A 16,954-nucleotide genomic window follows, 5' to 3' on the forward strand; every position below is an offset into this window, starting at 1 on the left:
GCCCCCAGGGATTTTATTTTTTTAAAAAATGTGTGTGTGTGTATATATACATATATATATATGTGTGTGTGTGTGTGTGTGTGTATGTATATATACACATATATACACACACATGTATACATACATGTATATATATACACACACACACACACACACATTTCTTAACTTTCAATTCATTCGCTCCTTTTGACCAATGACTCATAATGAGTTTCAATTTGAGAGAACATTAAAACATGTTTCAGATTTCACTCTAGAAACAAGTGACCAGGGGAGATGCGCACAATGCAGATGCTGATGAGATGTTGACACGGAACTCTGTCCTGTGTCAGCGTCTCTTCTCTCCTAAAACTGACAGTAAAAGACAGTAAGTGCCAGGTACCTCCACATTTCCAAAGCAAGCGGCTAGACGAAGTTCATGCAAACGAGGAGACTAAATAGACCTTTCGACCCTAAGGATATAAAGGGGACGAAGTTGAAAAGGGAGAGACTTGGGAGAGCTCTCTGCGCGCTGGGTGTCTCCCCCTTCCACCTCTGCTGTGTTGCAAGGGCAGACACACCCCGCGAGCCAGGAGCCGTTAAGAGAGCCACCCGGCGTGCCTGGTGTCTGTCTCCGGAAGCAGGGTATCAGAAAGTGTGAAAGGCACAGGGGCACCTGGGTGGCTCAGTCGGTGAAGCATCCGACTCTTGATTTCTGCTCTGACAGCACAGAGCCTGTTTGGGATTCTCTCTCTCTGCCCGTCCCTGACTCACATGCTTGCTTTTTCTCCCCCTCTCTCTCAAAATAAATAAATAAACTTATAAAAAAATGTGAAAGGCACAAAGTGACCAAAAAAAAAAAGTTTTGTCTTTCTCATATGGGCTACTAAGGAGGAAGAGATCCCGTCCGTCCAACGAGACTGGAATCTTGTCCAACAAGACTGTCTGGAAGAGTGATGTGATTCCAAGGCAGACAGACAGAGGCCACCGGACGCACAGGGTCTGGGGAGTAATTTGAAGCTGGGTGGGCAAACAGGCGTGTCCAGGTGCTGGAAGCAGTCAGCGGGCTGAGCCCACTAACGAACACGAGATGCCACAGGGCATGCTCCACTGTGCACTCCTGAATCAAGGAGGAAGGAAGACCTCCCCCCGCACCCCCCCCCGCCACTCCTTCCCTTCTTCCTCTTGCGCAGTTCTGACCCTGAGGATGCCAGAGTGAAGAGAAGGAGGGAAGGAAGGAAGAGAGGAATCCTGCGGAAGACAGTAGAAAATCCCAGATCGCACCCCTTGTACTCCACCCTCTGTCAGATGGGAGGGATTTCCAGCCTGATGGCGAGGGGAGGTTTCAAATAGGGTAAGAGTTGAGTGTGCCACAGCGCTATTACTGTGACAAAGTGACTGAAGGAGTTGTACTTACCTGAGAGCGGCCAGTGCACAAGACCCATTGAAAGAGTGGTAAAGAAATGGCCCAGAGAACTAAGTGCGAGACGGTGGTGAGGAGGACTCCGGTTATTTTCACCTGCATGTTAATAAATTCAGGGACCAGGGGTGCCTGGGTGGATCGGCTGGTTAAGCATCTGACTTGGCTTCAGCTCAGGTCATGATCTCACGGTTCACAAGTTCGAGCCCTGCATCAGGCTCTGCGCTGACAGTACGGAGTCTGCTTGGGATTCTCTCTCTCCCTCTCTCTCTCTGCCCCTCTTTTGCTCTTTCTCTCTCTCAGAATAAATAAATAAACTTTAAAAAAATAACAAATAAATAAATTCAGGGACCAGGCTATAATGCTTTTACAGTGTATTTCAGTCCTGGCTGTTATAACTCTGGGTTCAAGGCGACGGGTCTTCAGGATTCCACCGGGGCTCAAGTCGGTGTCTGCATCATGTCTCGTGGTGCAAAAACCTGGGAGGGTGCAAGGGGCAGGGGGCCACTACGTGAGCCCTAAAATGCCATTTCCAAGAAAACAGCCTGGATGTTTCCTCAAGCCACAGGACACTTTCTCCATGTGGTATTTACTATTTTAATCTTTATAAATGACACAGGACTAAGATCTTCTGCAAGCTCTAGGTGACCAAGACTTGGTTTTACAACCCTGATGCGACAGAGCTGGAGACTGAAGGCCAAGGTACCCATCTTTCCTTCGAAAGCCGAAACAAACAAAACTTAATGAACTTCTGGAACCTGCTCAACCTTTACTCTTGCACTTCCGAGAAATGATAACTGATCTGGATGGAACCTGTACCTCCCTTACTGTGTAACCTTCTTTTTAAAAAAAATTTTTTTTAACATTTATTCATTTTTGAGAGACAGAGAGAGACAGAGTGAAAACAGAGGAGGGGTAGAGAGAGAGACACAGCATCTGAAGCAGGCTCCAGGCTCCAAGCTGTCAGCACAGAGCCCGACACGGGGCTCGAACCCACATACCACAAGATCACGACCTGAGCTGAAGTCACATGCTTAACCCACTGAGCCATCCAGGCACCCCGCCATGTAACTGTCTTATTTCTCACATCTACCCGGTGTCTGCATCATATAAAACCTTTGCTGACTGCCAGGGGCAAGATGGTCTTACTTGCAGATTGAATTTCTTCTGGCAATAACAAATAAAACTTTCTCTTCTCTCACCACTTTGTGGTCCTAATTTAGGAACTTAGACAATGTAATGTCCTCTTATTCAAGCAATTCTTATTCTTTCCCCTTTATTAAAACTGCAATGAAATCCTATAGATGATTACTTTGACTTCATTGGTTTTGGATCTCCCTCTTATATAATTCTCTATAGTTAGCAAAAATCTGAATCAAAAGCAGTATACAATAGTGTAATCTAAAAGGGAGTCCAAAATAAGCACGAAGCTAGTGATGAGCTTTTATTCCCAGTATTAATAACAGTCATAAATATGATGCGAATGCAAGCTTCTTCAAAATATATTTCATTAAATTCAATGGGGTGGCTTGGACTGGCTCCTGGAACAGAAAAAGGACATGCATGGAAAAATGGATAAAGTCAGTATAAAGTCTATAATTTAGTTCAGAAGACTGTGATTTCAATTTCTTGTTTTTGATAAACGTGTCATAGTTATATAAAATGTCAATGTTAGGGAGAGGCAGGTGAATCTTACGTGCAGACTCTATTTTTGTTTTTTGATGTTTACTTATGTATTTATTTTTGAGAGAGGGTGCGACCAGGGGAGGGGCAGAGAGAGAGAGAGAGAGAGAGAGAGAGAGAGAGAATACCAGGCAGGGTCTGCCCTGTCAGTGCAGAGCCAGACACGGGGATCGATCCCATGAACTGTGAAATCATGACCTGAGCAGAGATCAAGAGTTGAACGCTTCACCAACTGAGCCGCCCAGGCACCCCACTCTCCACTTTTTCTTTGCAACTTTTCTGTATATCTAAAAGTATTACAAAATAACTTTTACTAAAACATATAATTCAGAAATGATTAAATTATATAAAAATGCCACGTAAACCAGGAGTAACAAGAAATTAAAAAATGAACAAGCCATAATAAACCAAGCTACTTTATCTCTGAAATGCTCACATAGAATGTTCTCTGTGACATGAACAAATTAGAATGAAGTTTGGGGTTCCAGTTCAAGATGGTGACATAAGAGGGGGCGCCTGGGTGGCTCAGTCGGTTGAGCGTCCGACTTCGGTTCAGGTCATGATCTCGCGGTCTATGAGTTCGAGCCCTGTGTCGGGCTCTGTACTGACAGCTCAGAGCCTGGAGCCTGCTTCAGGTTCTGTGTCTCCCTCTCGCTCTGTCCCTCCCCCACTCACACACACTCTCTCTCTCTCCCTCTCAAAAATAAAATTAAAACATTAAAACAAATTTTAAAAATTTAAAAACGGAAAAGAAAGCACGTGGTAGGAGGCAGGAAAGTCTGAGAGATCTCGTCACAAACTCCACTCCAGGTAGGACACCCAACAACTGGAAGAAATCTCAAACCCTGGAGGTTCTCCCTGAGGAACAAAGCGATTGTACCCCACGTGGGGCAGCCCAATTAGGACCAATACCTGAGAAACGAGCCCCACAAACATCTGGCTTTTAAGACCAATGGGCTTCCCGCCCGCCAGACCTATGGGGCTGTGGTGAACTTAAGGAAAGACAGGCTCATAAAGTGCCCTTGTGTCGACTCACCCACCCCAGCGCCCAGCGCAGAAGGTGCCCTTTGTAAGGCATCCAGACTTCATGTGACAGAGACGCCATTTCCTGATTTTAAAGCGTGGGTCTGAGGGGCAGGGGCCCGCCGGGACATTCTCCAGGGGTGGAGGCTGCTGGGTGCCGTCTTCCTGTTTTTCCGCTGTCTCACTAATGCCAGCAGGCACCATCTCTGTTCTCCAGTTTGTGGGCTCTCCCTTCCATGCTGTCCCAGTGCTTGACTAAAGCCAGTCGGCTCCATCTTTCTTCTTCTTCTCCTTCTCCTCTTTTTCTTTTCTTTTCTTTTCTTTTTTTTTTTTTTTTTTGGCGTGTGCCATATTTACACTCCCCCTCCGCCTCACTCCGGCCACTGAGGCCTGTGGGTTTTTCCTTTGCTGTGCTTGGGAGCAGCAGTACCTCCAGAAGGGAGCTTCTGCACACAACCGGTAGACTTGTGAGCCTGGGTCCCCTGAGACTGTAGCAATCGGACGGGCGGTTCTTAGCAGACCAGCCCCCGTCACTCCTAGGGTACCGCACGGACAGCAGATAGAAATACACCCCTGGTCTTTCTTTTATTTTTTTTTTTCAATGTTTATTTATTTATTTTGAGAGAGTGTGTGAGCAGGGAGCAGGCAGAGAGAGAGGGGGAGGGAGAGAGAATCCCAAGCCGGCTCCACACTCTCAGCGCAGAGCCTGACCCAGGGCTCCGATCCATGCAAGCGGAGATCATGGCCTGAGCTGCAAGCAACAGTCAGACGCACAACTGACTGAGCCAGCCAAGCACTCCATCCGTCTTTCTGAGAAAGAGGCTTGCGCGTTTGTGCAGGTGTTGGGGCCTGGGGGCAGGTTTCTGGTGTGGCGCACGGACAGGGGCCTATGGAGCTCCTCTCTGGGAAGGACGGCCAGTGAACACACACTTTGTGCTGTCCCTCTCCCTCGCTCCATCCAGCAGACTGGCATCTTACCTAAAGAAGCTTATGGTCTTCTCTGGTGCCCTGATTTTTGTGGCTGCCGGCAGGGAACGAGTCTACATTGCCTGGCTCTGGCGGCCAGTGAGGCTTAAGCTCGCAGTCCACGGGACTGTCACCAATGATGTAAGAGTTCTTAGAAGCCGCCACAGCAAGCTGGGACAGACCCAGGAGCTCAGTCCTTCTGTGAAAGAGGTCTATCAGCTTCTCAGCACAGCTGCAGCCTGAGGGGGCAGGCTTCCCATTAACAAACTAAAGACTGACGGTAAATCCCTCCAGAGACCTCGAAAAGCGGGCATTACCTTCACATTCTCCTTCTGCCACATTCCAGGGCACCAGCGTCTCCCAGAGGGGAGATCTTATATATGCCTCACACCCTAATTTCTATGTGGGGTACCTGGTTTGTGTGACCTGCTTCCCACGGGACACCCCTGGATTACTAGGCTCTGGGGAGCAGGGTGGCTTATGTTCCTGGGTCCCCTGGGACCGTAGTAAGTGGGGAAACAGTTCTGGCCAGGCTATGACCCCCAAGTACTGCAGAGAGTGGAGAGAAACATACCTCCAGTCCTTCTGTGAAAAACGCCTACTTGCTAGTCCTGGAGCTTTCACCTTAGGTGCATGCTTCAGGTTTCGCACGCATCTAGGGGCCATGAAGCTATTCTCAGGGAACACAGGCTGAGGGATGCCATCATTGTGTCCCCCGCCCTCTGCCTCACTACAGCTCACTGGCATCTCCCAGAAAGGAACACGTACACTCATCTGGTACCCCGAGTTTTACAACTGCCTTGCTCCCAGATTGCCTTGCTGTGGGGCCAGCAGGGTTTGTTTATAATCCCATAGGACTGTATATATTTGCATTTTTTTTAAAGCTGCTGCCTGAGGGTCTAGCTTCCAATCAGCCTGACTCCAGGGGCTAAGATCTTCCCCTTTGGGACACTGACTGGTCTTGCACACCCTCAACTACTATAAGTTATTCAGACAAAATAGACTGCTTGGACAATTAAAATGGTTTGAGACACAACCAAGAGCTAGCCTTGTAAGGTTGAACGATAAAGTTCATCTCCTAAGAGGGGGCCATTCCTTCAAGACTAGGAGGGATGGCTGTTTCACCTGATGCACAGAAACCAACGCAATCAAGAAAAATGAAGAAACAGAGGAATATATTCCAAATGAAAGAACAAGCTAAAACCTCAGAAAAAAAGTATTAATGAAACAATATAGTGGCCAAAGGAATGGTCATAAAGATGCTCCCCAAAATCAAGGGGGAAAAATGGACGAACAGAGTGAGAAATTCAACAAAGAAAGAAAATGTAAGACAGTTCCAAACGGAAATCACAGAGCTGAAGAATACACTCACCCAGCTGAAAAATACACAAGAGGGGTTCAACAGCGGACCAGGTGGAGCAAACTCCAGAATAACAAAAATGAAAAAGAATGAAAAAGAGTGAAGAAAGCTTAAGGCACTTCTGGGACAATAGCAGGCCAAACATTATTTGCATCTCAGGGGTCCCAGAAGCAGAAGAGAAAGGGCAGAAAACTTATTTGAAGAAATAATTGCAGAAAACTTCCATAGCCTTGGGAAAGTAACCAAATAAGGGCCCAAAGAGACCTAGACACATTATAATTAAAATGTCAAAAGTTAAAGCCGAGGAGAGACTCTTAACAGTAGCAACAGAATAACGACTTGTTACATAAAAGGAAACTCCCAAACTATCAGCAATTTTTTTCAGCAGAAACTTCACAGACCAGAAGGAATCTCAACCAAGAATACTCTACCTGGTCAAGCTGTCATCCAGAATTGAAGGAGAGATCAAGAGTTTTCCAAACAAGCAAAAGCTTAAGGAAATAATCAACACTAAACTATCCTTCCAATAAATGTTAAAGGGACTGCTTTGGGCTGAAAAGAAAAGGTGCTAATTAGCAATAAAAAAAAAATCATATACAAGTGTCAATCTCACTAGTAAAGGTAAATACATAGCAAACATCATGGATTAATCACTTATAAAGCTAGTATAAGTTTTAAAGACAAAAGTAGTAAAAATAACTGTAATGACAATAATTAGTTAAGGGATATACAAGATAAAAAGATGTAAATTGTGATGTCAAGAACTTAACGCATGAGGGGTGGGGAGAATAAAAACGTAGAGCTCCATAATGTGTTCAAACTTAAGTTGTAATCAACTTAAAATAGACTATTATGGGGTGCCTGGGTGACTCAGTCGGTTAAGCATCTGACTGCAGCTCAGGTCATATCTTGTGGTTCATGAGTTCAAGCCCCGTGTTCGGCTCCACATTGACAATGACTCCAACAGTGACACTGCTTGGGATTCTCTATCTCTCCCTGTCTCTCTGTCCCTCCCCCACTTTTGTATGTGCACACTCTCTCTCAAAATAAATAAATAAACTTAAAATAATAAACTGTTGGGCCACCTGAGTGGTTCAGTTAGTTAAGTATCCAACTTCGACTCTGGTCATGATGTCATGGTGTGTGGGTTTGAACCCTACATCGAACTCTGTGCTGATAGCTCAGAGCCTGGAACCTGCTTTGAATTCTGTGTCTCCCTCTCTCTCAAATATAAACACTAAAAAAAATTAAAAAAAAAATAATACACTGCTATAAATAGAAGTTGCTATATGTAAGCTTCATGGTAACCACCCAGCAAAACCTATAGTAAATATGTAAAAAAGATAATGAGGACGGAATCAAAGCATACCACTAAAGAAAGTCATGAAACAACAACAAACAAAGGAGGAAGAAAAGAAGAAGAAAAAACAAAAAAGCCAAGAAACAATGAATGAAATAGCAATCACTACATACCTATCAGCAATTACTTTAAATGTAAACGTACTAAATTATCTAAGCACATAATTGAATCAAAATATCTAATCAAAGCACATAAATTGATGAATGGATTAATAAACAAGACTCACTCATATACTGCCTACAAGAGACTTACTTCAGATATACAGACACACAGATGGAAAATGACAGGATGGAAAAAGATATTTCTTGCAAATGGAAACCAAAAGAAAGCTTGGTATCTATATCTATATTAGAAAAACAAACTTTGAAACAAAGACTGTAAAGAGAAAAAGGTCATTATATAATGATAAAGGGGTCAATTCAACAAGGGGATATAATATTTGTAAATATTTATTCACCCAACATAGGAACATCTAAATAGATAGAGAAAATAATAACAGATTTAAGTTAAGAAATAGACAGCAGTATAATAGTAAGGAACTTTAATATCACACTTATATCAATAGATTACCCATATATAAAATCCATAAGGAAACATCAGCTTGAAACAACACATTAAAACAGACCACTTTGACAAATATGTACAAAAAATTCTCTCTAAAAGCAACAGAATGTATATTTTTCTTACTTGTACATGGAATTCTCCAGGATAGATCATATATTTATTAGGTCACAAAACAAGTCTTAACAAATTTAAGAAAGACTGAATACTGAAATGTATCAAGCATATTTCCTGACCACAATGGTATGAAATGAGAAATCGATTACAAGAAGAGAACTAGAAAATTCATAAATAAGCAACAACATGCTTCTGGAAAATCAATGAGCCAATGAATAAATAAGAGATAAATTAAAAATATCTTTAGAAAATAGAAAATAGTAATATAGTAACAAAAATTACGGAGTACAGAAGAAAAGCAGTTCTTTTTTTAAAGTTTATTTATTTATTTTAAGAGAGATCTCAAGCAGGAGAAGGGCTGAGAGAGAGGGAGAGAGAGAATCCCAAGAAGGCTCTGCACTGTCAGCACAGAACCTGACGTGGGTCTTGATCTCACAACCATGAGATCTGACCTGAGTCAAAACTGAGTAGGATGCTTAACTGACTAACCCACACAGGCACCCCTAGAAAAAGTAGTTCTAAGGGGAAAATTTATCGTGATAGATGCCTACTTCAAGACAAGAAAAATCTCAAATAAACAACGAAACTTTACATCTCATTGAACAAGAAATAGAACAACTGAAGCCCAAAGGTAGTAGAAGTAAATAACAAAGATCAGAGCAAAAAGAAATGAAATAGAGACTAAGAAGACAATAAAAATGATCAATGGAGACAAGAACTGGTTCTTTGAAAAGATATACAAAATGGCACACCTTTAGCTATACTTACTAAGAAGAAAAGAGAGAAGACTCACATAAAATCAGAAATGAAAGAGATGTTAGAACTGATACCCCAGAAATACAAAAGACGGTAAGCCTACTATGAACAATTATTCTCCAACAAACCAGACAACCTAGAAGAAATGGATAAAATGGCTATAGAAGCAAACAACCTTGCAAGACTAAATCATGAAAAAATATAAAATATGAATAGACATATTAACAATAAGGAGATTGAATCAGTTATTTGAAAACTCCCTATAAATGAAAGTCCAGGACCAGATGGCTTCCTTGGTAATTCTACCAAATATTCAAAGAAGAATTAATACTAATTTTTCTGAAACTCTTCCAAAAAAAATAGAAGAGGAAGGAATACTTCCAAAATCATTTTATGAAGCGAGAATTACCCTGATAACATAACCATACAGGGACACAGCAAGAAAAGACAATTACAGGCCAATATCCCCGATGAACATAGATTAAAAGGTCCTCAACAAATTTAAGCAATTTGAATTCAACAATACATTGAAAAGATCATACACTGTGATGAAGAAGGATTTATTCTCAGGATGCGAGGGATGGTTGAACATCTGTAAATCATTCAATGTGATACACCACATTAATAACATGAAGGATAAAAATCATATGATCATCTAAACAGATGCAGAAAAAGTATTTGATGGACTTCAACATCCACTTATGATAAAAGTTCTCAAGAAAGTGGGTATAGAAGGAATGTACCTTAACATAATAAAGGTCAAAGATGACAAGGTCACAGCAAATATTTTTTTAATGATGAAAAACAGAAAGCTTTTCTTCTAAGATCAGAAATAAGTCAAGAATTCCCATTCTCACCATTTTTTAAAAATTTCTTGAGCTTATTTATTTATTTTGAGAGGCAGCATAAAGGAAGGTAAGGGCAGAGAGAAAGAGGGGAGAGAAAGGATCCCAAGCAGGCTCTGCACTGTCAGCACTGAGCCTGATGTAGGGCTAGAACTCATGAACTGCAAGATCACGACCTGAGCTGAAATCAAGAGTTGGATGCTTAACCAACCGGCCACCCAGGTGCCCCCCACTCTCACCATCTTTATTCAATGTAGTATTGGAAGCCTCAGACAAAGCAATTATGCAAGAGAAATAAAAGACATCCAAATTAAAAAGAAAGAAGTAAAACTATTACTATTTGCATGGGGACAGGATACTGGATATAGAAAATCCTAAATAGTCCACCAAAATATGGTTAGAACTAATAAATCAATTCAGGAAAGTTGCAGGATACAAAATCAGTATACAGAAATTTTGTATTCGTATCAACTAATAATAAACTACCAGAAAGAGAAATTAGAGAAACAATCCCATTTACAATTGCATCAAAAGAATAAAATACCTTGGAATAAATTTAACCAAGCAGGTAAAAGACTTGTACAGTGATAACTAGAATATGTTGATGAAAGAAACTGAATAGGACACAAATAGATGCAAAGATATTCCATGCTCATGGATTGAAAGAATTAATATTGTTAAAATGTCCATACTACCCAAAGCAATCTATTGGTTCAATGCAATGCCTATCAAAATTCCAGTAGCATTTTTCATGAAAGAGAGTAATCCTAAAATTTGCACGGAACCATAAAAGATCCTGACTAGCCAAAGCCATCTGGTGAAATCAGGGGGCATCATGCTCCCTGTTTCAAACTATACTACAAGCTATAGTAATAAAACCAGGATTGTACTGGCATAAAAACAGACCTATAGATCAAGAGAACAGAAGAGAGCCCAGAAATAAACCCACACGTATGTGGTCAATTAATTTATGATAAAAAAGCCAAAATATACAATGGGAAAGGACAACCTCTTCCATACATTGTGTTGCGAAAACAACATATGCCACCTATAGAAGAATGAAATTGGACTACCTTCATACACCATATACAAGACTTAAGTCAAAATGCATTGAAGACTTGAATGGAAGACCTGAAAAATCATAAAACTCTTTAAAGAAAAAATAGTGGCAATAATTTCTCTGGATTTGACACCAAATATAAAGGCCACGAAAGCAAAAAGAAATAAGTGGGACTACATCAAACTAAACGGCTTCACCACAGCAAGGGAATTATCAACAAAATGAAAAGGCAAGGACATAATGAATGGGAGAAAATATATGTAAATCAGGGGTTAATGACCAAGATATATAAAAACTCATACAGCAGTAAAAAATAATCTGATTAAAACGTGAGCAGATTTAAAAATGTTTTTAAAAACATTTTTTTTTAAAAAGACACACAGATGGCCAGCAGGTACATTAAAAGATGCTCAACATCATTAATCATCAGGGAAATGTAAATAGAAACCACAATGCAATACCACCTCACACCTTTTAGGACGGCTATTATAAAAAATATAAGAAATAACAAGCATCGGGAAGGGTGTCGAGAAAAGAGACTCCTTGTATATTGTTAGTGGGATTGGTGCAGTCACTACAGAAAACACTACGGACCTTCCTCAAAAAATTAAAACCGAATTACCAGATAACCCAGTAATTCCATTTCTGGGTATCTGCCCGAAGAAAATGAAAGCACTAACTCCAAAACATACATGCCACCCTGTGTCCACTGCAGCATTGCTTACAACAGCCAAGATATGGAAACAACCGAAGTGTCTACTGATGGATGAATGGAGGCAGAAAATGTGATATGAGATACACACACATACACAGACACGCATAATGGAATATTATTCAGCCATTAAAAAAAAGAAACTTGCCATTTGCAACACGGATGGACCTTGAGGGCATTGCGCGGAGTGAAGTCACTCAGACCGAGAAAGGCAATTCACGTATGATCTCGTTTATATGTAGAATGTAAAAATAAACAAAAGAATATGCTCATAAACACACAGAACAGACTGCTAGTTGGCAGAGGTGGGGGGGGGGGGACATGAAATGGGTACAGGGAGCCAAAACAAAACAGCCAAAACTGAAACAGATTTATTCAGTTATAAAATAAATAAATCTAGGGACTGGAATGTCCAACACGGCGACAATAGTTAACAATGCTGTATTACATATCCAAAAGTTGCTATGCGAGTAAATCTTAAATTTTCTCCGCATAAGGAAAGAAACTCTATGACTATGCATGGTGCCAGATGTTAACCAGACTTACTGCAGTGATCGTTTTGCAATACATACAGATATCAAATTATTATGTTGTATGCCTGAAACCAACTTAATGTTTTGTCAAGTCCAGCTCAATTAAAAAAATAGTTTTGCACATACTGAGAGGTTAATGGATTCTTCTTGTTTTATATAAATTCAGGAATCTCACCTATATTAGAAACCAGGAAACGCTCACTCTCCACCTAAAAGGCATTTAAGTTCCATATGTTACTTAGAAACCATTTATTAGCTTCCTAAAAAGTCCCTTGGCTTGCTCATGTTATCAGATAACTATTATATTTTAATCAAGAGAACTGACACGGAATGCTGTATTGATACTTTTCTAGGCGTGGATGAGAATAATGAGAATATGAAGGCAATAGTGGGAGCCAGGGAAGACAAGGGAATGGGAATGTGAGGGGTTGAAACAGATTTAAAATTTTGCTTTTGGGGGTGCCTGGGTGGCTCAGTCGGTTAAGTGTCCAACATTAGCTCGGTTGGCTTCACTTGGCCCCCTGTGTTCTTGTACTCAGTCATTCTATAAACACCGGTAGCTATGCGAGGCTCTGGGGTACTGTCTGTCATTTTTACTTAACTTCTTTCTGCCGCAAGATTATGTTTAGTCTAATGACACAAACTAAGTTTATTCCTCCTGATTTATCCTTGGCACATGGTACTTCAAACAGACTGACTGGTTCAGAGTCAAACTGGCCATGGAGACAGAACACTGAAAGGAAAGATGACTGACTGGTCCCCTAGATAATAATAAAGTTTCCCCTGGTTGAAAAAAACAAAATTTTATAAAATCTTTTAAAAATCTGCAGGTCAAGACTAGAAATTTAGCCTAAGAAGAACATAAAATTAATAGATGTTTAAAAAAAAAAGGTATTTAAAAAACATTTTTTTAACATTCATTTATTTTTGAGAAACAGAGTGAGACAAAGTGGGGGAGGGGCAAAGAGAGAAGGAGACACAGAATCTGAAGGAGGCTCCAGGCTCCGAGCTGCCAGCACAGAGCCCGGCACGAGGCTCGAACCCACAAAACTGTGAGATCATGACCTGAGCCAAAGTCGGATGCTCAACCAACTGAGCCACCCAGGTGCCCCCCAAAAAGGTATTTGCTTCATGGTTATTGGAATTCTACCTGTAACATACATTATTATATGAGTTTATATGTATGTGTGTGTATGTGCCTTCACACACACATATATACGTACTAAAATGAAGTTGTTGGCTTTTTTGAATGGTTTCTTTTTTAATTTTTTTTCTTTTTTCTTTTCTAAATTCAAGTTAGTTAACATACAGTATGTTAAGAATAGAACCCAGTGATTCATCTCTTACATAGGACACCCAGCGCTCATCCCGAAAAGTGCCCCCCTTAATGTCTGTCACCCATTTAACCCTTTCCCCCACATACTGTCCCCTTCCAGCAACCCTCAGTTTGTTCTCTGTATTTAAGAGTCTTTTATGGTTTGTCTCCCTCTCTGTTTTTATCTTATTTTTCCTTCCCTTCCCCTATGTTTACCTGTTGTTTTTCTCAAATTCCACATATGAGTGAAATCATATGATACTTATCTTTCTCTGACTTATTTCACTTAGCATGATACCCTCTAGTTCCATCCATGTTGTTGCAAATGGTGAGATTTCATTCTTTTTCATTACCGAGTAGTATATCTGATATATACCACATCTTCTTTATCCATTTGTGTGATGATGGACATTTGGACTCCTTCCATAATGAAGTCTTAAACACATTCTCTTTTATATAAGGTTTCTATGAAACTCCTTCCTCATTTTTGTTGGAATACAATAAAGAGTAGTTTATTGCTCTGTCCTTTCTGCCTCCCTTCTTTAATATTTATTGAGTGCTTAAGATATACCAGGCCCTAGAGATACCACAGAGTCCCCATCCTGGTTCACCCCTGAAAGGAGTTAATAATAACTCAATCTGCCGAATGGTAAGGCAAGTTCATGCCATATAAATTCACACCTCAACCTGATATTTAATTGTCATTGGTTAAGAATCTATGTGAAAGGTCAACAGCAAATGTGAATGATGGCAGGAAAATTGGCATATTGCATTTCTCCATAGAATTTAATGGTAACAAGTTGACTCTTTTTTTTCTTGAAACAGCAGAAATATTTAAATGTTTACCTGAATATACTCTGTGAGCGTGTTAAAGACTTGTTTTGCTACTTGAATTGCTTTGGAGAAATTCCGTTGTCCTTGTTCATCAATAACATCTTTCCCAGAGTAATACCAATAGAAATCACTAATGGATTCCTGCAAAAGAGGGATGATAGGATTAAGACACATTCTAAAGCTACCACTGACCTGCCTGGCTTTGAAATCTAGAATAGGAAATCATTTTAAATAACAAGATTTGGAAGCAAACAAAAATATCTGTGAAGTAAATACTATTCTCAATGATTTTCCTAAACAGAAAATGTGGCAATGTCTTCCCGAGACAGAGATAACAACTAGAGATAAAAAGCAGAAAACTTAGCTTGAAATAATGACTCTCTGTCTTTGATGACTTTGAATTTCACAGACATAAGGAGTCGTAAGATTAATGTGTATTTATCTACTGAGCAAAGCTAAATTAATTTTATGTAATTTTATGTAAGTACAAACATTAGGCAAGTCCTGGATGTTTTTGGGGTTACAGACATCTGACCTCCTTTTTTTTTTCCAACAAAGTTCACTAACATTTCCTCATGAGAACTCCAAAATGTTCCTCGCTCTTATAAATGCCCCTCAAGAAACTGGTTGGACTACTTATAAACACAGACACGACAGATATAAATAAACATCTAAACAAGATCAATCTTCTTTTTTTTTAAATTTTTTTTTTAATGTTTATTTTTGAGAGAGAGACAGAGAGACAGAAAGGCAGAGCACGAGCAGGTGAAGGACAGAGAGAGAGAGGGAGACACAGAATCCTAAGCAGGCTGCAGACTCTGAACTGTCAGCCCAGAACCTGATACGGGGCTCGAACTCTTGAACCATGGGATCATGACCTGAGCTGAAGTCAGATGCTTAACCAACTGAACCGCCTAGGCGCCCTTAAACAAGATCAATCTTTCTGAACGGGATGTTTTCAATAATAACTTACATTTGGAAGGAATTTTAGTTGGCTAAAGGAATAATAGAACTTACCTTTTTTTTTAGTTTATTTATTTTATTCTGAGAACCAGTATGGATGGGAGGAGCAGAGAGAGTGGGGGACAGAGGATCCGAAGCAGGCTCTGCGCTGACAGCATAAAGCCTGATGTGGGGCTCAAACTCACAACCATGAGATCATGACCTGAGCCAAAGTCAGACGCTTAACCGACTGAGCCACCAAGAGCCCCAGGAATAACACAATTTAGTCTAGCATGTAAATTGCATCTGGATTTCAAGACAGGATTTTAAAAATCACAAATATGTTTTCAGCAATATTTCTTGTATTTGCTTCAAAAATGGAAGCTCTCAGTTAAAAAAAAAAGGGTTGTGCTTTTACATACTCAAAAGATTAAGGGAGAAACTGTAAGTTTGAACATGTAGGTTTTAAAGTACTCTATCTGGTTACTCTTATAAATAAGATGAGGGAAATAAAAATTGTACAGAGCTCTCATTACCTAGGTAGGCCTACACCTTCAGATTCAGTTTCACCAATGTGTGAAAGATGACTACAATATCCCAGAGATTTTTACCCGATGGAGTGTTAAGCTGGATTTTAAAATTAATTCAAGTATTGGGACAGCTAAAAAGAACCACCTGTCAAATTTAAGTACATTGTGGGTACTTTGAAAGCCTTTCTTTCGCATTCCTAAAAATATTTCAAATATTCTTCCTAATTTCTCTACCAACTTTAGAAGAAGGAGCAGAGTATGTAAGTACTTTCCAAAACGACATGAATTTAAAGTGCCATCAAGCTAAAAAACATAAGGGGGGAAAAAATTCCCACTTACAGAAAGAAAATCATGAGCAAAATGGGAGTCAGGATCGGAGGCAAAGACAACAGAGGCAGGTCCCCCCTAAAACTTGGTGAAAGATTGTGATCGAAGACAAAAGATCTCAAAAAATTCTGTTTGGTCAACAATCACGACGCGTTAAAACACGTCGGTTTCATACCTCCACCACATCACATCCACTCACCAACCCCCTTCACTCGTTACAAGAGAAGCCGACATACCTGGACTCTGAGTAGGTAGTCTACGGTAGAGATGATGATGTTGACAGTTGTGTTATTGCCAGTCTGAGTTCTCAGATAATTTTGAAAATCTATGGAAGATCAAAAGAAGTCACTAAAGCTGAGTCAAAAGTTTTGAATGAGTTATCCGAATAACTCCAAAAGCAACTGAGGCCTCCGGCAAAATTGCTGTGGCTAAGAGTAGTGCTTCAAGGGAGCACCCCCAAAACGTCTCGGTGCTTCAGAGAGTATCAATTTCCAATTTCTGTCTAAGTGGTTGCTGACGTCTGTTTCCTGATTGCTAGCCCTACAGCCCTGGGCATCCCCGGAAGGAGTTTTGCCGTTTAGGAAAGAATAATTGAACTATGCATTCGGTAATCATTTGTTCCTGAGTGCTGGGG

At 40.5% G+C, this 16,954-nt stretch overlaps 1 protein-coding gene across 1 annotated transcript in view; it reads right to left on the bottom strand.

Annotated features, from left to right (window-relative positions):
• Nucleotides 1-16,954, bottom strand: part of RYR2 (ryanodine receptor 2) — a 753,483-nt gene that overhangs the window by 44,674 nt on the left and 691,855 nt on the right. The window contains exons 86-87 of the mRNA XM_042960054.1: nucleotides 16,557-16,645; nucleotides 14,534-14,662 (exon numbers count right to left, since the gene is read on the bottom strand). Of these exons, the coding sequence (XP_042815988.1) occupies nucleotides 14,534-14,662; nucleotides 16,557-16,645 (218 nt within the window). The remainder of the gene's footprint in view (nucleotides 1-14,533; nucleotides 14,663-16,556; nucleotides 16,646-16,954) is intronic.

This window comes from Panthera tigris, chromosome D2 (genome assembly GCF_018350195.1).
Source record: "Panthera tigris isolate Pti1 chromosome D2, P.tigris_Pti1_mat1.1, whole genome shotgun sequence".
Lineage (NCBI taxonomy): Eukaryota > Metazoa > Chordata > Mammalia > Carnivora > Felidae > Panthera > Panthera tigris.